This window comes from Ambystoma mexicanum, chromosome 3p (assembly GCF_040938575.1).
Source record: "Ambystoma mexicanum isolate Mex_15411 chromosome 3p, UKY_AmexF1_1, whole genome shotgun sequence".
Taxonomy (NCBI): domain Eukaryota; kingdom Metazoa; phylum Chordata; class Amphibia; order Caudata; family Ambystomatidae; genus Ambystoma; species Ambystoma mexicanum.
The window spans coordinates 1,001,881,165-1,001,905,904 of record NC_090925.1 but is presented as its reverse complement, the minus strand read 5'-3'; the positions used below and the strand labels follow the sequence as shown (position 1 = coordinate 1,001,905,904).

Below are 24,740 nucleotides of genomic sequence, written 5' to 3'. Positions count from 1 at the left end.
ACTGCACGTGAAAGTGGCCAGTGAACACACCTGTCCTACAAGAGCATTCCTTGCATTTAGGAGATCGAAGGTAGCAGTGTTAGCAATCCGTGAAGAACATGCAAAAATGTACTGCGCACCGTCTCAAGAATAGTAATCCCGGTAATGCTCAGAGTTGTCCTCCCATCTCGTGAGACACTCCAGGGACTTGTTGAAAGAGAAGTTTGCCCAAAGAAGAAAGTCTGATTGCATGGCGCATATGAGCAGTGCTTAATTTGTGGGGGTGTTTGCCGGTGCCCAACACCGGCACTCTTTTTTATGGGCACCGGAACTCATGAGGAGCCAGCGTACGTGCAATTGCTTTGTTTGTTCTTCCACTTCGCTTTGCTTCGATTATAAATCATTGGGATTTGTCATTCTGATCCCGATCTCCCTCGTGTTTGCAGGTTGCAGGCCATGGCTGGCTGGGCCTGGGAGGGGCCAGCAATAGCAATGAATAACAAACTGTTACAAACAGCCAATGAAAACTACCATTCTGTTGTTACTAGGCAGTATTTGATACATTCTGTATAGTAACACAGAATGTGCAGTTTTCGTTGGCTGTTCTTCTGAGCCAGTGAAATTACATGGTGAAGTGTTGTTGTTGCCACAGGAGGTAGCACAGTGCCACCTTCATTTCACAAGTTACTGTGAAGTAAAGGTGCGGGGGCATGGTGACGTCGGTCCTGACTTGTGAGAGAGAGAGCCTGCCCTGCTGCACTGAGTAGTGCGACCTAGTTGCTTCCTGGGGCCCCCTCTGCCTGCTTTTTCATTTGTGCGGGTGCCAGTGTGCACACCCAGCCCCTCCCACCCTGAGGCCCTGACAGGAGACCAAGTCCCAGCCGGCAAAGTAGGTAAGTCACTTGTTGTTGCGTGCCGTGCAGCATGAGCCTGTCACAGTCAAGTGATCAGGCAAGGAAGGCCCAGGTCGGGGCCCGGGCGGCGGCATGGTCCCCTGTTGGTGTCCTGACTGCCCAGGAGCCCTTCCGTGCCCGGGCTTCTGTCTGTGTGACTTGTGTGCAGTGTGCTGCTAACTGCAGTCAGTGCCAGGCCCAGGCCAATTTTTGTGACCAGGGGTTGCTGGCTGCCGCAGTCAGATGGCTCTGCCGCGGGTGGCCAGGCCCGTGGATTGTGCCCAAAAGTATGTTTTTTACTTTTTTCTTTGAAAACTTGACCTTCCGTGGGGCTGGTGGCCGGGGCCGCGCCCCACGGAAGGTAGGTTTTAAAAGAAATAACTTATTTTGAGTGGTGGCTGTGGCCCATCACTTCAAAAGTGATGGGTCCCAGCCGCCCAAATATACATTTTTCTTTTAAAATCTTACCTTCCGTGGGGCCGCTGCGCCGCGCACCCATTTTTGTCATCCGGCTCAGCATGCCTGTGGCAGTGGTGGCCCCATGGAAGGTAGCCTAAGTGATTGAGGCAAGGCAGGGCAAAGCCCAGGACCGGGCGGGGACAGGCGGCAGTGTGGTCCCACTAGTGTCTGTCACAAAAGGAATGAATTGTCGTTTGCAACTTTGGCCACTTTTTCATTGGTGCCGAGCCCGACTTGAAACAATTGTATGCCCCAGTCCGACCCTGGATAGCATTAATCTAAGCGAAACATGAACTGTGAAGTTTTGCCTGGGTGTTTCCGTTCTTCCTTTTAATTTTATCGGCTTCATTAGTTCACAAACAGGCTTCAGCAAGGGGAACCGGAACTGTGCACGTATGGGGCCGAAACCGAACCGGCTGCACTTCGCAAGAAAAGTCAATGCAAAGACGAACTTCTGAAATGCCATTTCAGGCTTAAAGATACTCACATGGAAACTAGACGGGGATAAACATGGTGCACGTGCCCACTAATCTGTCGTCCTAAATAAAAGCACTAGTTGAGTATTTGTGTATAATTCTCAGCCGTCTTTTGCTGTCATTTTTTTTTACACAATTCCAGCGCATGTTTTCTATCCTGATGTGTGGGTTATACACCAGATGTGGCCCCTTAACCTGGGTACAACGCTCCGAGCATGTGTTCCGAATGAGAGCACATGCAATCCTCAAATAGGAATCGTTGGATAGGGAGGTGGGTGTCTGTTACACCCTGCATTTTAGTGAAGTATGTCAAGAACATGTCATTGGGAAGGATATATCCGAATATGCATTCTCCTCTGGCTCTGAATATTGGGTGACAAAAAATATTTCGTTTTTTAATATGTGTTAAGGTGGAAAGAGGCCCTAAACCAGAAGTAGCACAGGCCGTTCATTTCACAACAATGTCTTGCAGAAATGACTTTTTCCGAGTTATACAACATCATGCTCATGCTTGAAGGAAGGGTGAAGGGGGATGCATTTATGAGATTTGATGACTGATGAGGGATTGAGAGTAAATTGATTACACAAAACACCTGGATGAGGTGACTGAAGAACGAGCTGGGGGGAGGGTGCTCTTCCTGGAGGTAACCGATTAACAATACTTGGTGTACTTTAACAGACTGTCAGATGGGGCAGAAGGGGTAGAGTCAAATACAGTGCAACAGTGACTGAAACAGAATGCTTTTTTATTTATTTGCATTTTTAAAGCGCTCACACAGCCGTGTGCATCGAGGCGCAGTTACAGGAGGAGCATGTCTTAGTTGCGTATTTACTACTAGCCTGTGCCAGCAGTTGCTGCAGCGCCAAACATGTGACATGGAGCAGCAGCAGTGTGATGGGCTGGTGGTGGGCCGATCTAGCTAGGTCTAGCACTGAACCGGCGCGCTGGCGCTGAGGGCGGCGCCGGGCCCGGCATTATGGGGCCAATATTTTTTGGGCACTGGTACTTATTTTTTTACAAATTAAGCACTGCATATGAGCCAACTGAAATCATAGTAAAAACCTGACTTTTATGCAAACCGACAAAGGTGAGTGATTGGCCAGTCTCCATCTGTACACAAAAATAAGATGAAGTCCCTGCGACAAAGTCTTTGTCAACTTCTGATCCCTACCTAGGGGTCCATACGACCACATGGCAGTCGAAGATCCCTCCTGGTACCCCAAAGTTGAACCCACAACATCAAACCATGCACAGACCATCATAAAACTCATGAAAATGATAGCTAGTTGTAACTTGAGATCCATAGAAACCGTCAATGGACTGCTTCCCCAAATAGTGACTTTGAAGACGACCTCAAAAGTCTGGGAAAACATGTTCAAATCATCCCATGCTGGCCACTAGCCAATGGGGTTGCAGACATAATGATGAGAAAAATAAAGATTTTCCATAATAACTTACAAGAAAGTCTTAATTCTATTAAAGACACAGAGGTGAGCATTATGCTTCTCTTTTTTATTAAACATAAGAAAAGAAGCTCAGCATCAAGTATTTTATACACCTGACTGCGAACAAAGTGTATGCATAACAAAAGGTGCACTAAAATATTAATAAAATCAACAAAACAAAAGCTTTCGTCCATAACTGTCTCTGAAGAAACAAAACTGCTTTTCCCAGAAGACCTAACAAGAGTTCATAATAGGTCACCAACATGTGACACCAGTTCACCAATAGGCATACAGCTGGCCTTCCAAATAGTCCTGAACATGATGTAGCTTCCTCTTTCGCGGCTGCAAACTTGGCCCTCCATAAACCATGAGAATGCAACTGTAACTTGAGGCCGTCGTGCGGAAGGCAAAACAGAGCCGATCCAGAGGTCAGGCGGACTTGTCTGTGGCCACTGTCAAGAAAAAGAAAATAACTAGGGTTACTTGATGCGTATAACAACCCTAGTCCCCATGCGAGGGTGGGAGAGAAATCAGTGTTATTCTGCAAATACCCACAGCCTGAAGAATGGCAATTACCCCCCAAAGCAATGCGAACAACAACTGCCCTCGAGCATGTCTATCGCTGCTATTTCTCTCGCTGGGCGGGATAATGCTTGTCTCTGTATCTTTAATAGAATTAAGACTTTCTTGTAAGTTATTATAGAAAAAAGATTGAGTACTTTATTGACATCCCAAAGCTTGTCATAGTGGGACAGAGGCGGCACAGTAAGTCGAATACCCTTGAGTAATCTGCAAACAAGGTGATGTTTTCCTGCTGGGACCCCTTGGACGAGGTCGTGGCCAGCAGAAATTGCCGAGCGGTAAGCATTGACCGTCCTGTAGGCGAGACCACTCTCGACTAAGGAGGCTAGAAAATTTAGAATTTCCTCTATATGTGCTGAACATGGATGAAACCCTCGGTCCTGCCACCAAGTCGTCCAGGCGCTCCAAGAGTTGGAGTACCTCTTGAGGGTAGCAGGGGTCCAGCTCTCCTTGATGAGACTGATGGCCTTGAGTGACACACCTGGAACTCTCCATCTTGTCCTGAAATCCTCCAGGCTGCTAGGATCAGCGACCAAGTGAGGAGAAGGGGGTGGCGTTGTCCTGATGGATCCAATAGAAGATCTGGAAATTGGGGTAGAAGGATTGGAAAAACCGAGGAAAATTCCAGAAGAACTGGATTAAAGGTCTGAGAGGTCCAGACCGGTGCTATGAGGACTAGCTCTGTTCGCTCCTGACGGGCCTTCGCCAGGGTCCTCGCTTTCATGGGATAGGGGGGAAAGGCATAATAGATCCCCTCTGTCCAGTGCTGCAGAAATGCATCTGTTGCGGTCGCTGCCAGATCTGGTCTCCAGCTGTAAAACTCTGGTAGCTGAGTATTGAGGCGGGAGGCAGAGATCCTTGCACATGGGGCCCCATAATTCTTGGAGGCGGAGAAAGATGCCTCTGTTGAGCCTCCAATCGCTGTAATCAGTGGAATGGCGGGTGTGCCAGTCCGCCACCATGCTTCAGAGACCTGGGAGATACTCCGCCATGACGGAGATCCGGTGCTCCAGGCAGAAATGCCAAAAGTCTTTGGCTAGCTCCGCTAGTGGCCTTGATTTGGTGCCACCCAGATGATTGTCTTACTGCGGAAATGTTGTCAATTTTCAGCAAAATACAACAACTCACTCTGTCTCTGGCAAATGAGCGCACAGTGAAAGAGCCCGCGAGGAGTTCCAGGCAGTTTATGTGCATTTCCATCTCTTGGGGGAGACCAAATCCCTCCAGTGGCTACTGTGCCGCATCTTGCTCCCCAACCGGAGCGGCTGGCGGCTGACTCGATGATAATATCTGGGGTGGACCCGAAGATGGCTCTGCCGTTCCAGGCTTCCATGTGCGTGAGCCACCAGTTGAGCTCTGTTCTCGCGTGGCGCTGGGAGTAGGAGAGGCTGCGCCTTAAGTGCTGACCTTTCAGCCTCTGCAATTCTCGGAAGTGAAGAGGACCGGGAAATATTGCTTCAATGGAAGGGGATAGGTGACCTATTACTCTTGCTAGCTCTCAAAGAGATATGACGTTCTTCTGCAGAAGCCTGCGAGTCTCCCAACGAGTGGAATGTATCTTGGCCATCGGGAGACGGAGCTGCGAAATCTGGGTATCCACCACGAACCCTAGAAATTCTAGGTTCCTGGATGGGCAAAGGATCGATTTCTCCCAATTTATGAGGAAACCGAGGCTGTGCAGCAGATCTATGGCGATTCTGACCTGCTGCTCTACCAAGGCTTGGGATTGAGCCATGCAAATGATGTCGTCTAGGTAGATATTTAGTCAGACACCCTGCTCTCTTAGATGAGCTACCACAGACTTAGAAGCTTGGTAAATGCCCATGGTGCCGAGGAGAGCCAGAAAGGTAAACTCGTACACTTCCAGTCCTAGTGCTTTCAGGAGAACCTCATGTAGCTTACGTGTGCCTGATGTATGGGCACTGCGAAGTAAGCGTCCTTGAGGTCCAGGCGCATGAGCCAGTTGTTTGGTGTCAAGATGTTCCCGAGCATGTGAATCCCCTCCATCTTGAAATGGCGGTGGACAGTGAAATTGTTCAGAGCCCTGAGATTTATCACTGGGCGCACCTTCTGCTTCCTGTGAACCAAAAATATGGGGCTGAATAAACCACCCTGGCTCGAGCAGGGGCGAATTGCCTGATTTAGATGCAAACTGTGTACCTCGCTGTCTAGGGCTGCCTCGTCCGCTTCATACAGTACTATCGGAGTGGGTCAAAACGCTTGAAGGGGTTGAGCGAAGCATTCTAGGCGCATGCAGCGAGCTGATCCGCTGACACAGGCATCTCCAGACAAGGAATCCCATGCTCGTGCAAAGAGAGCTAATCTCCCTCTTATGGGTGTCTGCGGCGCGGGCGCTGCTATGTGTACACTGACGTGTTGGTTGTTGTTGGGCTGGATATCTCTCGTCCTAATCTTGGAGCATCAGTATTCATGTTCACAAATATTTCCGGTATATCATGCAAAAAAAGTATCTCTTCTCCAGCCACGACCTCTTCCGCGCCCTCTCGATGGGAAGAAGGTGTCCAAACAGTCTTGCCAGGCATTGTACTAGTCCCTGGAATGTTGAGGTCTTCGATTGAATGAGTACCGGCCGGAGGAGCAACCCAGCACCCGAAGTCCGGCCCTGGAGAAAATGTTGGCAGAGAAGACCCTTTTAATGGATGCTTGAGCCTTGTCGAAGGCGGTAAAGGTGCCGACAAATTTGGACATTTCTTTCATAAATGGATCCCCGAATAGCAAACCTTGGACTGCTGCTCCGTATTCGGTGTCTGCTAGCTCACCCAGCTTAGTATCTCTTTTGAGCAGGATACCTTTCCGGCGCTCAGCTGATATGACACAGCTGGCATTCCCCAGCAGACAGAGTGACCGTTGGGCCCAACCTGAAAGAATCACTGGGTCAATGGAGTTGCCTGTATCAATGGCTTCTTCGGCCAGGTCCATTCTTTTTGCCAGGGGACCAGTAATGTCCAGGAGCTGTCCTGGCAGGATCTCCAGGCACGGTCAATGCCTTTCCTTGGATCTTTGGCATTCTTCCCAAGGAAGGTGATCATCTAGTTCCAGAGTTAGAGCCACCTTCCCCGGAATCTCTGGGCGAGGGCATTCTGCTGAGTCTGGCTCTAACCTCTTTATCCAGGGGCTTACGCACCTGATCTTGATGTATTCCGTTGTTCTTGACGACGGTTCCCAGTCCGTAGATCTGGGGTGCACTAGATCCTCGGGCGTAAACATCCCCCCTAGAGGAGACTGTTCACCGGCTGTCTTCTTGGGATGAGGGCTGCCGCAATCCCAGAGGTGGAGGGTCGTGACCCTATGGTTTGCACATCCTCATCCAAGGAGGTGGGGGACTGGTCATAGATATTATAGACCCCCCTGTCCTGCTCGTCATCAGTGCGCTGTCGGTATCCCTCCCGGCTAGAGGGACTAGCACCCCTATTGTCTTCCTGTGGGTGAGAGGGTCCATCGTGGAAAGGGCTTTCTTCCTGTTCCGAAAGGCATTTTTAAGCCTGAAGAAGGCATCGGAAACAGCAGTGGCTAGTTCTGGTTGGCTCGTGGGGGGGGTTGGAGAGTCTTTACTCTTATGAGCCGGAGTACATCCCCCATCAGAAAGGTGCTTTCTTTTTTGTCTTTTCTTTCTCCCTGGCGGGGAGGTCTCTTGCAGGTGCTCCTCCATACTATCCAGACACTGCTGAATGGGCACGAGCATCTCTGAAACAGCCCTCTTAATGCTGGTCTCTACAGAGGATCCCAGTACTTTTTTGAAGCTGTTTGCCATAGCCACTTCATCGATTTGGTAGGCATCCTCCTCATACTCTGACCAATTTTGGTCTGGCTGAGGGGAGTACTGAGCTGCCATTATGATTAGTGTAAAGTCTCTAATGGACGTTTCTTTTTCCGCTTTTGTGGGCAAACAGACCACCTTCTCTGTTGCCCACTGTAGTCAATTGAAGAGGCTATGTTTTCCACACTGTTTTCTCTTCTCTTCTGACTTTCTCCACTTTGTTTTTCTCTTTTTTCTTTTTTAATCGGGCAAAAAAAACTGGAAACAATGATGTTTGAGAGGCTGGGAATGGTGCTGGCCCTTGCAAAACTGTTAAGGACATCCAACGGAAATGCGATTGCGAGCACCAGGAGCTGAGGAAAGGACAAGTGCTCACCGGGGCTCCTTCTAGTGTCCACATAGAAGCTCTGCGCCTTCCCTGAGCCTCCTGGAGCCTGCGCTCGGCCTGGGAGGCAAGCGCAAAGGTCCGCTGAAGCAGACACAGCGTAAAAAAAAAAAATGGCACGGAGCCGCTCGAACTTGATGGTTCCGAGTGCTCCCAGCGTTCTCCGACGCCAGCAGGAGAAGCAGCTGGCGTCGGAGCCGATGCACAACGGGAGCCAAAAGAGGACGTGATTAAGTGTTCCTGGTGTGGAGAACCGAAAGGATTGCAATAACGCGACTACGTTTCTACGAACATTAGGGATTTAATTAACGAATGTTAGAGATAAAACCCATTATACATCATTAATAATAAAAATGCATATCAATTCAAATATTACACTATTTAAACAAATAAACACAGTAATAAGAGCATGCAATGTACTACTCTCTTCCTGTGAGCTGCAAAGAAAGAGGAAGTTACATCATGTTCAGGACTATTTGGAAGGGCAGCTGTATGCCTATTGGTGAACTGGTGTCACATGTTGGTGACCTGTCACATGTTGGTGACATATTATGAACTCTGGTTAGGTCTTCTGGGAAATGGAGTAGTTATGGACTAAAGCCTTTGTTTTGTTGATATTTTATTAATATTTTAGTGCACCTTTTGTTATGCATACACTTTGTTCGCAGTCAGGTGCATACAATACTTGCTGCTGAGCTTCTTTTCATATGTTTAATAAAAGAAAGAGAAGCATAATGTGAGCCTCCGGTCTTGACATAGAATTAAAAAGATAAGAATAGCACATAAAAAGGACAAGGATATTGAGTTATTTTGATTTCAGTAAAACTTGCAACTCTATGTGCTGTGGGCCAATAATCCCCCAGATGGGATACCACGATTTCCACATATCATTCCTGCACTCCAATGATCATACTTGTGAAATAGAATCTCTTAGGCTCAAAACAATACCCAAGTCTGCCTTGCAACATGAGCCCCCCCCCCCCCCGCACCCCATCAACTCCTTCACACAGGTGATCAAGTACTTTTCCAAACATCTGCTGGAGAAATCCATCACTCAGTTTGAAGCCTCCTTGCTGACTGTAACACAAATAAAAAGCACATGAATCACTTCCGAAAACAGTTGGAGTTTTGTACAGTACTCTGCTGCTCTGGAGCTAGGTGTATTCTGTAAGCAGTAAAATAAGTCCCTTGCCTCATTCCAGAGAGACCTAGTGGAGTGACAGGTGTTCTCCCCAATCTAGTGGATGATTGGCCACCTGGAGGTGGTTCATGGAAGATCTTTAGTCACCCTACTTGGTCCCAGCCAAGAGGGGTAAGCAACAGTCAAATGAACAGTGACACTGGCACCTTTTTAATAGACATGCAAGTGGCACACTGACTTAAGAACATATCAATTTACAACAGTTCTGGGGCCTTGGTACCAAGCATTCCCTCATGTTCAGGCAACGTCATAACATGACAATGTCCCTTTTAAGAACTTGGGTCTTGGAATGGCCAGAGTTACATAGCATAATCTGGGAAAGGAACAGCCCTCCTGCATTGGAGACTGCTTGGATATTGGGGACCCCTTGGAAATTCTTACTATGCTCTCTAGCAGGTTTGTGCTGGCTTTAGGGACAATCTAAAATATCCAGTGCCTCTTGTAGAACGGGATCCCATAAGAGTGCTGACTGCTCTCATTGATAGATGTGCTTGGTCTGTAAGTAGATCAGACGTAGGGCAAGAAACAATGAAAGTGCTTACTATTTGCATTCCAATAATTTCTAACGATGAAGACCATGAAATGGCATACTGACAGAGGCCCTGCGGCTCCCTGTGTACTATATCAAACATACAAGTGAAATTCAAGTTGAAAGCTTGGTCCAACCTCCCAGTTTCTCTGTAGCCCAGGTAAACCTATTATGTTCAACCAATACCAGTCCTTTTTTTAACTTTCCAGCACTGGTTTAGTTTTGTTCATTTGCTTTTATAGCGCACCAATCCCAAAGGTATCTAGGCGCTTTTGCTTGAATATACAGTAGGTTGTTACAAAATTATCATATTACAGGTACACGCAATAAAGACATACAATGGTAGTAAAAAATGAGAGGGAACCTGTAGGCAATTTTGGGTTACAGATCAGAGTCATGACTTGCCTAGCAGGAGAGTGTAATACAGTTATATACAGTGTGCTATATAGGTGAATCTAGGAGCATTTAAGGGCAGCCGCGTAGTGTTACATATCAAGGCGAAAGTCCTGTACTGCTTACACTTAGGAGACAGGCAGAATTTTAGAGAATACTAATCAGCACACCACAGAAAATAGAAATAGCGTAGGAAAATTGGGTTTTTGGGAGATGGCAAAAGCAAAGGGAAAATACAGTGGCTAATAAAAATGTGTTTACACTGAAGCTTACAATGACAGGTAGGCTCTGGGAAAGGGGTTTAACTCACAAAAATAAAATCGATTTTGATTCAGGATGACAGATGCAAAAAGGAATGACACTGGCAATTGAAAATTCATTTAGCAGAGCATAATTTAAACACCGGGACAAATTTGGTTTTCAGCTCACAAAGGGATTCATTCTTTTGGGGAAACACTTTAATGACTATAACAACAACACTGGGATAAAATTGGTGGTTTTGAATGCCAACAATCCCGATCCTGTGAAATTCAATGGGGGAATTAATTGATTTACCTACAATAATACTAAGGATCTACACAGACAAATGAGGGTTTTTCAGTGGGGATATGCTAACATACACAGGCAAACGAGATTCTTCTATGGGGAGATGACTGAACTACACTGGGAATTGGGGTTTTCAATGGGGAAATATTGGATGCACTGCTGCAACAATGAAGGGCTATTGCAATTTAGGGCTGTGGTTATTGCTACTTACATAGCAAGCCTTTGTTTAAGATTCAGGAAAGCCAGCTGCATCTCAGGACACTCTGCAAAGAAAGGGCACGGGTCTGGTCATCCCACACTCAAAGATGGTAAGTTTAGGCAGCCTTCTCTGCGTCCTCCCTTTTCTGTCTTCTGGTTGTTGTGTGTCTCTCTGTCCTAGCATAGTCCCCCTTGTATAGCAGAAATGACATAACTAGTCTCGCAATCTAGAGGAAGTTCCCTACAATAATCCCTGCTGCTAGAATTGGACAGTTACCCTCTCCGCCCCAGTCAGGATTGGTTTAGGGGTCTTGGAGCCACATCTGTTTTTTCCCCATTTATCACTATCCTTGGGGGAATCGGATAAGCCGACCGTCAAATCCATACAATGTAGCATGCCCATTTATCACATTTTTGTCATTTTTCATTAAATATTCAACAGTTGTGAGTTATCAAGCATGTTCCTAATTTCAATTTCTGCCTTTTCATCAACTCTCATATTTGTCATATGTTCAGATCAGCCAGAAACCTAGTCTAACAGGCCATTACAGTGCCCAGAGTCCCAAGTAGATGCATTTTATACCCCCAAAACTGCCAAGAAATTAAATGAAAAATTGCATAGAAATTAAATTAATCCCCAGTCTGGATCCTGCGCAAAATGCCTCAAAATGAAAAAGTCTTTTGTATCAAATGATGAGTGTTTCTGTCAGCAAATGGGGTGGCTGCTTCATCCCCCACAGCCATCTGGGTCAGCCTGTGACCAGAGATTTGTACGAGTCTCTTTGAGTTAGTGTGTGCTTTTTGAAATGGGTGCAACAATGATTCACACCTTTTAGTCATGCTCCAGCCAAAGATGGCTTTCTTCGGAAGTCTCTGGTTTCCTGCCAGCCAGTCTGCAGAATAGGGAATTTTTGCGCCTTCAGCAGCATCGCATTTTATTGTGGGGTTATTAGATGGGAGGTGTTGACATCCAGCTGGAGTGGGGCTTTTCATTGTGAAGTTTTGCACCCAGCCAGAACAGGTTTTTCCTGAAGTAAGTGTCTCTTCCACTGTCACTGGGGTTTTGGGGGTGAACCATAATATACATTGCTTTGGTCCACCCTCACATCCTGATGATTTGTTTTCCTGACATTTTCCTGTGAGCAGTGACCTCTTTTTCTATTGTGGCTTTTTAAAGCCGTCTTGATTTGCAAAAACATGTGCAGGCAGTTTTTGCTTCCAATGTTTAACAATCCTGTTTTCCAGATCACAGGATTCTTTGATTCCTCCTTTTGTGAATTAAAATGGTGCTTGTCTATTGATACTGACAGGTAGGCCCCTTTCCCCCTGGTTCTTTAATTTTACATGAACAACAAAAGAAAAAGCCAGGCCATTTTTGTTGCAGTGTTTAAATTCCTGCCATTCATGTGACGTGGAAAGCAAAAGCCAGGCCGATTTTGGTTGCGTGTTTAAATGGCTGCTATTCATGTGAAATGCACTTTAAATGCACCCCACAATGTGTGGGTGAGATGTCAACTAAAAAAACATTATCCACAAGTCCACTAGACCGACACAACAAACACTAGGGGAGTTCTCTCTCTTTATTACTCCCTCTTATGTGTTTCATTAAAACAGAGGATTCTCTGTGGCTAATTAAAATGGATCTCTTTTTATTTTACATTCACTTATTTTTGTATGTCCTAGGAGCTCAAGGTTGTCCTTGAGCTCGAGCGGTCGACCGGTTTCAGCAGGTAGCGTCTCATTCAGTTTGCTTTCTTCAGGACCTATTGTGATGACGTAATATTAATTAAGGTGTGTGTTCAAGACAGTATTTCAGGGGGGGCTTTAACAGGTGGCTCACGTTTGTCTTTAGTTGGCGTGACCCTGCAATGAGCTACCACATAGGGAACTCTCAATGTACAGTCTACAGAAAACGGTGGTGCATCTTCTCTAGATTTCATTATTCACCCCTCTGCACTCACACAGTTGCAGGTTATAACGTACTTCACTATGTGGCACCAGTTTCATTGCAGGCAACACTGTCAGCTTTTTTTCTTATATTTCTTACCTGACCCTCGCCAGTACGTCGTTTGTGCAATGGCTCTCCCGGCGTTCTACTTTCAAATTTGCTGTGCCATTGTATCATTATTTGTCAGTGTTGTTGGGTGCTGACGTGTCGCGCCTCCTTTTCCTTAGCATCCCCATTTGACTTAATGTTTTTTCAGGCGCCGTTACTGAGTGTTTTTTTGTTTTTAGTGGTTTATATCTAGCCCAAACTCGTATTATGCCATTTGTGGGTATGGTTCTATGTTTGCATTTGGTACAATTTGTTTGCCCAGAACATATTACATGATGGCCTATTTACTCTCGTATTTTTTTTCATATTTATTTTCTACAAGTGTTAAATTGCAATGGTTCGCATTATCATGTGGAGGATTTCTTACCTGAATCATTCAGTTGTCAAAAGGAGGGGGGATGGTGCTAGTTTCTCAGTCAATGACTGCTGTCAGATGTTCGTAGCAAATTCAGTTATTGTATTTACTTGTGCTCTTTGCTTTGATATCTATCTTTAGTAAGCTCATCTGAGCGTTGCTAAGATCACCAGTGCTTGAACTAATAGCTATGCCAAGATGATTAGAAGAAAAGCAAAGTGCTTCTCTAAGCAGCAAGCTGGAGGCCAATCTCTATCCGACTTGCTGCCTCCTCTGGAACAGCCTCCCCCTCCCTCTCTGGCTTGAGCCGGACCCCCTCAAAATCCCGAAGCGACTCAAGTTTCCTCTTCACCTCCTCCTTCCCCCTCCCCTGCTAAACCCCTCAGTCGCTGAGATTGGTGGCCTTGGCCCCTATGTGTCCTGGCCTTCCTCCCAATCTCCTTCAGCCCCTCCAGCTCCCTGCCCTTGCCCTTGGGCACTCACTGGCCTGTGTTCCCTCAAAGGACCGCACTTATTCTATCGGCAGATGACCACTCTTATACTATTTGGCCTCGGCCAAGCACTTACCGGTTCCCAGCAACTTACTTCCTGGCACTTTTCCCCCTGTGAAATATCCTAGCACTTTTTACCCTCCCCGCCTCCTACCCCCTGTCCCTTCTCTCTCTGCACTTGCATGATGCAAATGCTCACAAGGCCTTGTTGGACCACCTCCATCCTGTTGTATTCTATTGTCTTTGTCCCATGTTCCCTCCCCTGCCCTGTTGGCGCTTTGAAACAGTTTCTTGCTGTATAAGCGCCTTACAAATGCACAATAAAATAAAGTAGAATCAGTGTTATGCTGACCGTGTGTCAGCCGGAATACTTGGCTTAGTGTCAGCTGTGTTACCGCCATCACTTGGCGTTCTGCAGTGTGCCTTAGTAGTGAAGGAGGTGGCAATAGAGCTAGTACATTTTCTGCCAAGGCAACCTAGGGAAATGGCAACTTCTTGCAATGTATGTTCCCATGATGCATCCTATTACCACGGTTGTCATTCTCTGTGCTGTAATTTTCTGTGTTATCAAGAGCGTTGATGTCCATCATCTGCCTATGCATTTTTCTCCATCTCTTATTAATGTTTCCATCAATCGTCTAGGCCTGCTCCCTCCTTGTTCCCTATACCTTTTTTATTGCTGCTCTTGGTTGGTTTTCTTTTCCTGCCTGTCTCGTGTTTGATTTTCTGTGTATTATCTTCAAATGCTTACACAACCTTGTGCCTCCCTATTTTTCTGCTCTCATCTCTGTATTCTCCTCTGGCTAAAAGTCTTTCCCCTTCACCTGTTCTTTGCCTTCTGTGCTGTCCTGCATCTGCCCGTTTTCCCGTCTTGCCCCCAAACTTTGGAGCTCTCTACGCCCTGTCTTTAAGTTCTGGACCTATTCCTGTTCGCACTCCTCTCTTAAAGCTGATCTTTTATCTACGCCCCCTCGCAAAATTTAGCTTCATGATGATTGCCTTTTTGTTTTATCATATTTGTCTCTTACGATTTACTTTTTTTTTGTTTCTACTGCACTTTTAGAAATTCAAATCAACAATACGTATGCAAAAGTTTCCAATACGTCTTTTGTCACACACAGCCTAATTGATAGAGCTCTGGCCCTTACGGTTGCCTGCGTTTTTTGGGGGACAATTGCCACCATACAAGGGATCTAAATGAAAATTCCAGGTGCTAATATACTCTGCTCTATCCAGTTGCTGCAAGAGAGTTTTGGGGCATTGAACTTCTCTGTAAAAAGATACTTTTCTTGATATCGTTTCCGATTGCTAAGCCAACCGTTTTGGCCTGTGTTTTGCATTTGCAGGCACTCCTTTTAGATGCCCAGGTACTCGGAGCTTTTTGCATCTGCTAACATCAATGGCCAGTTGATACCACTACGGGAGTGCCTGGCAAATGTCTTTTCCATGCCTACATAAAAGCCCAAACTTTTGGTATTTCCAATGCTTGTTTTCCTTGTAGTGGAGATGTTCAGAAACTATGAAGTTTGCGGTGGAAGATCTGACCATGGTATACAATTGTAAAACATCTGTGATCCTAGTCATGTCAGTGCCCCGTGTCGCACCACCTCCTTCCGGGTGTCAAGTCACTACATTCCTGAAGGTGCTGCAGGTTGGGCGGTGCTGGGGAGGCGTGAGCTTAATATTTCCCCGGCCACGCCCCTTGCCCAGGTGAGGCGAGGGAAAGACTGGATGCCTGGAGGTGATGGGTGTGGTGTCGGAGGATGGACGATGGCGTCAGGGGTGTTGTTAAAGCTGAGGGAGGCTCGATGTTCCTGCCGTTCCTGCTCCAAAGTCCAGGAACTGAGGACCGCGCAGGTAAACCAGGAAGGGAAACCCTTTCGGTAAGTGCACGAAACCGAGCAGTGAATTCGATGTGCGATGAATACCTGTAATGCGCTGTGAACTCCTTTGCTGTCTGCGCCGTGGCGATGTGAGTCTGTGCTGTGCCTCACTAACACCTGCCAGAGCCATGGGTACCTTTTTTAGTACCCCTCCCCCAACTGCCCTCTCCTCCCCGTCAATGGCAGAGTGCTATTTGGGAGAGGAAGCAATAAGCCCTGGTGCGAGAGGCTAATACGCAGCTGCTGGTGTGTATTCTTACAGCCCCTCTGGAGCAGAGCATTTTCTACTTTTGGGTCTCCTCTGTGAATTGGGGTAAACACCAACTAGGAGTTTACTCTGTTAGCCGCGGGCATGGTGTTCCCCCCACTATCGGCACATCTGCTCCCATTTCTCCCAGGTGTGTGGCTGAATCCGAGAACATCCCAGTTTATTAAGCAGGACAACAGCGGTCTGCGGTGCTGCGTGTGTTTGGGGGAGATGGGACTGTGTGAGTTAAGTCGCACTACTCCCGTGTTCCGTTTTATGATACGCATTGCTGCCATTTGTAACGTCTGTTGGCGCTGCGAAATCTGAAACGGGGGCGTCACTAGACATCAGTATTGGGAGGGGGGCAAACCGCCGCAAATACAACAAAGATGGGGAAGGGTGCAGGCACATCAAATATAGCTCACTACCAGCAGAGCTGTAGCTAGATGTGGGATTTTTGAAACAATGGCCTAAAATGGTGCATTTTACAGCACTCTATGAAAACTTTTCTAAAAAGCACTTTGCAATTGGCTTTGTAGGGTATCTCATGAAAAAAATCTAATAGATGCAAGTCGCCAACAGTGAACGGTTCCTTTACCCAACACGTTTTCATGTGTTTGCCCACAATATATGCCAGTACCATTTCATGCTGGCTGTGCCATACATTTCCATGCTGGCTACACCAATATATGCCAGTTTTCCCATATAAGAGCATACTCCAGTTTGTTTTCACATAATGCCAGTAATTATACTATGAGAAAATCTGTGCATGCTGCTTCTGCCAATATATGGCCGTACCCCACGTAAGAACATACTCCAGTTGGCTTTACCGTTAAAAATACCATTGCTGCAATATGGAAACGTGTCTAAACTGGCTGCATCAAAATGCCAATCCAGCCACAACGCTGATCATGATACAAATGTCATGCCACAGTTAGAAATGGCTAAACTGGCCACATTAAAATGTCAATCTATCTTCATAATACGGATCTTGCTTGCTTTATCATAGATGCCCAGAAACAAAAAAAATGCCATGCCTGCTCCATAGCCCAACAGCACCTCGCACGCACCTAATCAATGGGAGTCATGCCACAGTCGGAAATGGCTAGACTGGCTGCACCAAAATGCCAGTCTAGCCACATAACACTGATCATGCTTGCTTTGTCAAAAATTCCCATACAAAATGTCATGGCAATGTAAGAAAAGGATAGACTGGCTGCATTAAATGCATTTATCTTAGATACCCAGCAAAATAAAAAATACCATGCTTGCCCACCAGTGCCTCACCCAGGGAGCTGATTTTGGCCAGTGGGTAGGGTGGGTTGTGCAACAGCCTTTTTAAAGTGTCCTGTTGCACACCCTCCTTAACCCCCATTCAGCAAAATCATGATTTCAAAGCGCCCCACTCAGTTTCTATGTACAGTGGGCGCAGGAGCACCGGCTCACACATACAAATGTGCATTTACTCAGCCAGCATCCTCAGTGTGGCAGGCAAGCCTGGGGAAGAAAAACACCCCAGGCTTTGCATGTTCCTTGGACATGCCCTGCCTGGGAACAGACCTGTCCAATGGAAAACGCACTTCTACACTAGGCAGGCTCCTCCATAGTTGGCGTCGGTGCTGGTGGGCCAGCGCTCCCTCGCCCATTATGGACGAGCCACCTCTGGTACATGCTCAATCTATGCACAGGGTCTGTGTGGCTGGAGATGAAATACTGTTGACTTTGAAGTCATGTACATGAACTGCATTGTTGGTAGTGCAGTGATTTTGAGTATATTAACGGATCCGTGGACATGCGCTTCAGTAGGCTAGTAGGGTAACTCATCAGGTTGAGTGACTGTTGCTGCAATGTTATATATTTAAAACTGGTTGTTAATTTTATGACTTTTTGCAATTCCTTAAAAAAACGAGTGCTATAAAATGTCTTCTGCAGGGGATGGGTTGGGCTGGTCGCATGCTTCTATTCGGTGTGTGGGAATGTCTGCCCACCGAAGTGAAAATCCAAAGTTGCCACCCATGAGAGCACAGTTTAGTTTCCTAATAACTGTTGTTGCCACAATAGAAGCATTTATTTGTGATTTAAGCAGTTTGAAAAGCATATAACCTCTTTAGCAATATATCCTGCGATAGAAACACCAAGGAAAGGGCACACGAACCATAGGTGACTTGTATGATATTGAACAGTTTAAAGAAAACGAGTGGATGTAATTTTAAGAAGCATGTTTCAGTCTGGATATGTCTTTTTTGTGTATTTTCTATGAAGGGGCAAGCTTCACATTTGGAAAACGGTGTGCCCAGCATGTAGGAAACCTGCTTTTAACAGTGATGGCCCCCTACCCCAGTGATCGGGCCAGAAGAAGAGGGCTAAGCAAATAGGGTCTGCACATGTGTCAATGACGGCTCGGCGCAGGCGCATCCTGGAAAGGGTTATTTGCCAGTGGGGCTCTGGGGTCGGGTGGGTGGAGGGGGAAGAGGGAGAGAAGCAAATGGCCTCCCTTTCCGCTACCCCTACGGACAACTAGGAATCTGAAAGGAAAGCGGGTTGGGTTCGGTTTGTAAGAACCAAGGAGAATGCAAGATTGTTGTCATATCAGTTTATGCAGATTAGAAGAAATATCCTGTGTTTGTAGGGATTTGTGTTGAGCGGGTATGAGGTACCCATATTTAGAAGGGAGTTTTGTTTTCGTGGTAGCGCTGCGCTAGCATGCCTGCGCAGACAGTGCCATATAAGCTGGTTGGAGAGATGTAGGTTCTGATGTTTTTAGTTTATATTGGGGGTTAGCGACGTGCCCAATAGAAGGGTGCGAGTAGCTTAGTTGCTGTGCGTTGTGTATATGGTGGAAAGTAGGATTCTAAACAGATTAGAAAAGGGAACAGACAGTCAAGACCCTATCAAGCACTTGACGCATCCTAACCAACAGCGCCATGCTATCATTCCAGAGGACCCTCTTTGGTCACAGACACCATAGTGGGAGTATATCAATGCACATACCACAGTTAACCCGCACCCACCGAGGGGGCATCACAATTATGCAGAAACCAATTGTGGCAAGCAGGAGCAACAGCCTTGTGGCAATATAAAATAAAACAATCACTTTTGGACAAATACAGATGATCCAATGGACTCGACGGGGGCAAACGTCCCTAATGCCATCTGATGGCAGGTGTTCTAGTTCCCACATTACAGTAATTACAATGCAAATATCACCATGCAGCTATAACGGTAGACCCCTTGTAAAAGATTCAGTGCTGTTAGGACCGACCCTTTGGGGCAAAGTCCTAATGGATTACTTCTGTGGCCTGCTCCATTGTCTGGACACATTGGCCAAGATCGGCATGGCTGCGCTGGAGGGAGTGGCAGTGTCTGCATAAGGAAAATGGCAGTGGGGCTGGCATGGCAGCCGCTTTGCGTGACATGGACTACTGGCCAAGAAGAGAATACACTTCCAAGTTCTTTGGCTCACTTAGAAACTGGATCCCTAACTTCGCCATCTGGTCACAAGACCTTCTTGGCTACTCTTTACCCAGCTGTACACTCTGACTGCCCCTTATGCTCCACTCCTTTTCTGTCCAAGTATACTCTTTTGTCCTTCTCTTTTGTTACAAGCTTGGCTTACCTTTATCCCTGCCTCACACCGTTGTTGCAAACTCTGTCACTCCTACTTTCCCACTTTACACATCTCATGCCCCAAGTATATACTATCTACCCATTCTCATTTCCCATTTACATAAACTCTTGCCCTCTTTCTCCTGTGCTGCATATAGGCTCTAGTCCCTGTCCAAGGTACAGTATCTCACCTTTTGCTTCACCCCCGCTGCCTTTGTTTCACTGGTATGTCAACCCGTCAAGTTTTCAAGGAGGGATAAATTAAGATATCAATAAATGGGCAGAACAAAAAATTCTGTTGCGATTACAAACCAGCTTTAGGCAATGATATAGCACCAAACAAAACGTATTCATTGTAGGAATGCCCCATAAAGGCTCACGCCAGAAAAAATACAACCCGCTAGGGAAAAAGGCCCAGTACACCTCTTGCAAGGTTTATTTCCACAAAAATAGATGCGCCAACAAAGAACTCTGCTGCCGCAGAAAGTTCTGCCAAAATCTGCACAAGCAGAACCATGTGAAGGTGCAAACTGTCATCAGTGACGTAATTGCATAAAGTGAAAACCCACGTGGCTGGTTGATGAGACCCTATACATGGTCAGCCTGCTTCATAGGGGATGCCAGACCATTGGTCCCAGCCCCGTCTGTCCATCTTCCTCCTCGTGGGCGACGTTTCATCCGTCATCGGTGCGAAGCTGAGTAATTGGCAAATATTTTAAAACTAAACCATGCATCTTAATCTATGTAACGGTGCACCTGGTATAAGCAGACAGGGGCCCGTGGAGAAAGCTGAAGTCACACTAACTCGCAAACTTAACTCGCCCCCAGGTGGCTGGCACTTCTCCAAGGTGTCCCCATCCTCATTTTGGGCTATAATTTCATTCCTCCCTGCACCTCGCAGCACAAATCACGAGACTTGGGAGCGAAGGCAGGATTGCCCTACTTTCTGATCTTTCTGATCGATCGGGGGTCCAACAGGTTTATGGTCAGTGGTCTGGTGTTATCTGGTTCATTGAATTCAGGGGTCCCAAAGACAGGTAATTCGGGTGCTATAACGTAGGATTGGGGCTGATGCGGGTTGGTGACCTATGCCGCCTTCTCATGGGATCGCACCGTTCAGACACTCGGTCCTCCTCCCGTGGCCTTGCAGGGCACATTCTTCCCAGGGCGCGAACGTTGGCAACATTTTAGGACAATTAAGGGTTTTATGGGGCTGTGCAGCTCTGGCCTTTCTCATCGGTGTGTGGGATACAACCTATTCCCTTGCTCATGTTCGCAGCCTAGGCCTCGAGTGCTGACTGTCGCGCTACGTTTTAGCTTTGTGCTAAAGGGAGGCTGTCCTGGCCACGTGGGGTGTGCAGCTGGCCAATCACTGCCTCAGGGCAGGCAAGGGATTGAGAGGAGGCAGGATTGGGGAGGCTAAGCGTGTGGATCAGGAGAATGGACGGAGAGTGACACATGCCAGGGTAGCGGGTTAAAAAACAAAGTAAAACCAAGCAAATATAAAGCGCTTGCAGGAGGAAGGACAGGCCCCCCCGTGTGCAGTCCAGTAACTTTAACTGGGATTCATTCTGATTCAGCTGACCCGTCTGTAATAGTACTGTCCAAATATTTAGATTTATTTCCCAAATTATTTGCAATATTTGACGCCTTGTTTATGCCCATACATGTCGACTTTGGTTCCTGTGCTTTAATTTGTCGTAGAGCCAGTGGAAGTAGTAGGTTGAAAGTGAGGGAAACGTAAGTGTTAGACTAATCATTCTTAAGTTAGATAAACTTTAATTCTGTGTGTAGGGTGACCAGACATCCCGTTTTGCCTGTACTGACCTGAAATTGGGCCCCCTGTCCCAAGAGTTTTTTTTTTTTTTTATTTTAAAAACCCTGTCCCGGTAAAATTTTTACAACACATCAGCCACATGAATTTATGGATTGTGCCAAGGAGACTTGCTGGAAAATAAATGTATATCAAAGGCTTGCAAAAGCTCTTTTGTTTTTTACATGTTTGCATTTACATCCATATCTGCATAGTTTAAGAAGCTGTGCTGGAAAGTGGAAATGATTTATCAATTACTGTGGGATTACAAGACTGGCAAGCGGAGAGCCAGGGGGCGGAGAGTGGCAGGTGGATGTGAACGGGGGAGGCGGGATTGCCACCCATGCAGATTTAGTCCAGACCACCCGTATTTTAAGAGTGGTTTCCGATTTACAGACGATATATCTGGATTGTAACTTTCCCGTAGGTCAGCAGTCTGAATTTAACCCCTTAACTGCTGTGGCCTTTTTTGGTGATTTTGGTATGTTGCCATTCAATCCCTTGTAATTGTTTTGTTACACGAGATATCTCGGCCATATTTGGCCCCATTTTCCCCACATGTAGGCGGTCATAACGCCATCAAGGAATCCTAGTTGCTGTAGGGGGATGAGGGGAAAATAACCAAAAAGGGAGAAAAGGTTGGGTTTTTTCAGAAAATGCCAATAAAATGATGTACAAAGAAGCCTGTGGTTTTTTCCTTGTAAGAGCTTAGGAACAAATGGTTTGCTGTGCTGAATTCGCCATTTTCCAGGCTTTCAAGAACAGGTTGAGAGGAAACCAAAAAAACATATTTTGATATGGTTACCAGCCGTTTTGTGAGGTAGGCGATTTTGGCCTTTTTTTTTCCAGTAGGACATGCGTGGACGGCATGGCAGAGAAGGGTAGGAAAGCGGAATGGGAGGACAGAGGCATACATTTCTGAAAAGTAGGCAAAATTCCACGTTTATGAAGGGGTGATTTGCACAGGTGAGTTAACTACTATGTAGGAAAAAATTCCATAGTTTGGGGAAAAATCGGGAGAAAGACAGAAAAAAAGGTATGTGGTGGACATGGTTGGTCCGGTAATTAAATGGTTTGAGTGAATTTTGAGAAACACAATGCTCTGCTACATTCCGCGACTCTTCCAGTTAGGTAATCACACATTTTTCATAATGTTTCACAAAAGAAGCAGTACCACAAGCCAACAACTCAGCCATGGTGCACAGGATTTCTATGCTTACGGCCTAAACAGGCTTACTTAGCATGTATAAATAAGGAAAACAAATGTTGTGAGGAAGGGCATGCATACATGTTTTCAAAGAGCAAAAGCAGACACGTGATGCGGAACCGCTTGGGGGGCCGTGCATCACGTGACGCAAAGGCGTTTGATCACCTGACTACCCAGCATAGTTAAAAACGGCGATTACACGCCTGCACAGCGCTTCACAGCTGTTTCCTTTCTGCACTGTTTGGCGTTATTGTACTTTCTTGATCATGGTATCGGACTACTGAGAGTTTAAACAGATTCCTCTTGCCTCTGCCCTGCATTACGGTTTGCTTCTTATTGCTGCTGGTCTTCTGACTCCTGGACTGCTAACCGGTTTTCCTTCGGATTATCCCTCAGACTTTGTTGTGCTCTTTGGCTTCTGACCTCGGAACTCTTTGGATTGCTTTTGGACTGTCCCGCTCCATTGTTACACTTGAGCCCGCAACCGCGGCTCACGCAGGTGTCACAGCATGTGTCCATCCAGAGTGCTGACCAGTGTTTTCCACCGCTTGCTGCCGCCAGTCACACACTGCTGGTGCCTGGAACGCCTCCTGCTCTGTCTGTCCCAAACACAGGGTATGGTTGACATCCCTCCCTTCTTCCACCTAGGTAAACCCATTAGTGATTCCCAGCATACATCCTGGTCATTGTCTGTTCTTGCCATTGTGCTGTACTAAACCCTTGCTTGCCTTACAGCGGTCAGGGGGGTTTCCGGCGTTCCTGGTTCCCGATACTCCAGCACTCAACTCCTGTGGCCTCAAGGATCGCACAGGGAGTTGTTTTAGTATCTCCCTGTGTGGTACTTGGGGACGGAGGCTTTCATAATCTTCACGACAATCAAGATATAACAGATGGTCCACAGCACCCAGTCCTCCTCTGGCTCCTCCAATGGCAGGCCCAGCTAGCTTCTAGATTTCCCAGTCTGTCTCCTTTGCAAGGTTTAAGGCCTTGCCAGGTAAACTGCTTTTCTCCTGGAAAGGTTTACCCTGATGGCCTCGGTAGCTCTCCTTGCCTCTCTGCTAGTTGTTCCTCGCATAAATCCAGAAGTATTGATATTTTATTTGTATCACACTCGTACACAGGTGTTTCAGAGCGCGACGAAGCAGGGGAGGGGAACAAGGGAGAACAAAAATGATCTTACTAGGCCCAGTGACATTGAGAACGTGCAATGCAGGGGAGAGGGAAGGGGGGAGTGCAGGAGGGAGGTGAGAAAAATGGAAAGTGCGAAGCAAGGGAAAGTAATAACAAAGTGGTAGTGCAGCCAACAAGTGGCAAGTACTAGGTTTAAGGTGCAGAAAAAGGAGGGGGGCTGTAGGGTTACAGATATAGACCCAAGTCCAAGGGTTGCCAGGATGCAGTGCAGGTACGTGGCAGGGTGTGCGAGTACATGGGCCCGAAATCGGAGGGTAACCAGGTGCATGATGCCGGGGCAGAGCAGATCAACAGGGGAGAAGAGAAGTGAAGGTAAAAGCAAAGGGGAAGGACTTGAGGTGTTTCCGGAACCAGAGATGGTTCTCCTCCAAGTTTGAGAGGGGCAGGGAGGCTGTTCCAGAGGGAGGCCACAGCCGAGGACAGAGATCTACCCCTAGCTTGTTTCTTCGAGAAACAACTGACCCTGAGGGAGTTGGAGGTGGAGGAGCGAAAGAGCTCGAGAGGGAAGGTTTTTGCAGAGGTAAAGTTGAAGGTATTTTGGACCCAGGCCCCAGAAAGCCTTGTGGACAATGCAAAGGGTCTTGAATTTAATCCTTGCAGCCACTGGGAGCCAATGAAGAGATTTCAGGGCTGGAGAGCTACGATCCCAGGGCTTGAGGTCAAGGACAAGCCTCGCAGTTTTGTTCTGGATGAGTTGCAAAGGGCGGAGAGTAGAAGCAGGAAGATTTAGAAAGAGGATGTTGCAGTAATCCAACCTAGAGAGAACCAGAGCTCAAGAGACAGTGAGCTTCTGGGGGAAGGAGAGGAAAGGCAGAATGCCTCTGAGGAGGTGCAGTTGGAAGTTTGACTTTTTTGAGACATCTGAGATGTGGGCAGAAAAGGAAAGCGTGGAGTCAAAGATGAGGTTCTTAGCCACACAGGTGGGGTTGGGGGGGGGGGAGCCCAAGGGAGGCCAGCCAGAGGGTGACGGGAAAGTAGGGTGAGGGTGTGCCGATAAGGAGTATCTCAGTCTTTCTGGCATTCAGG

General features: G+C 46.9%; 1 protein-coding gene across 3 annotated transcripts in view; it reads left to right on the top strand.

Moving 5' to 3' along the window:
- Window positions 1–24,740, top strand: part of LPIN3 (lipin 3) — a 679,959-nt gene that overhangs the window by 57,224 nt on the left and 597,995 nt on the right. Inside the window, exon 1 of one of the 3 annotated variants that reach the window (XM_069652298.1) lies at window positions 15,510–15,650. The exons of the other annotated variants lie outside the window; for them this stretch is intronic. Within the exon in view, the coding sequence (XP_069508399.1) occupies window positions 15,531–15,650 (120 nt within the window). The 5' untranslated portion in view covers window positions 15,510–15,530. Of the gene's footprint in view, window positions 1–15,509; window positions 15,651–24,740 lie in introns of those variants that run through there. 3 annotated transcript variants of the gene reach the window in all.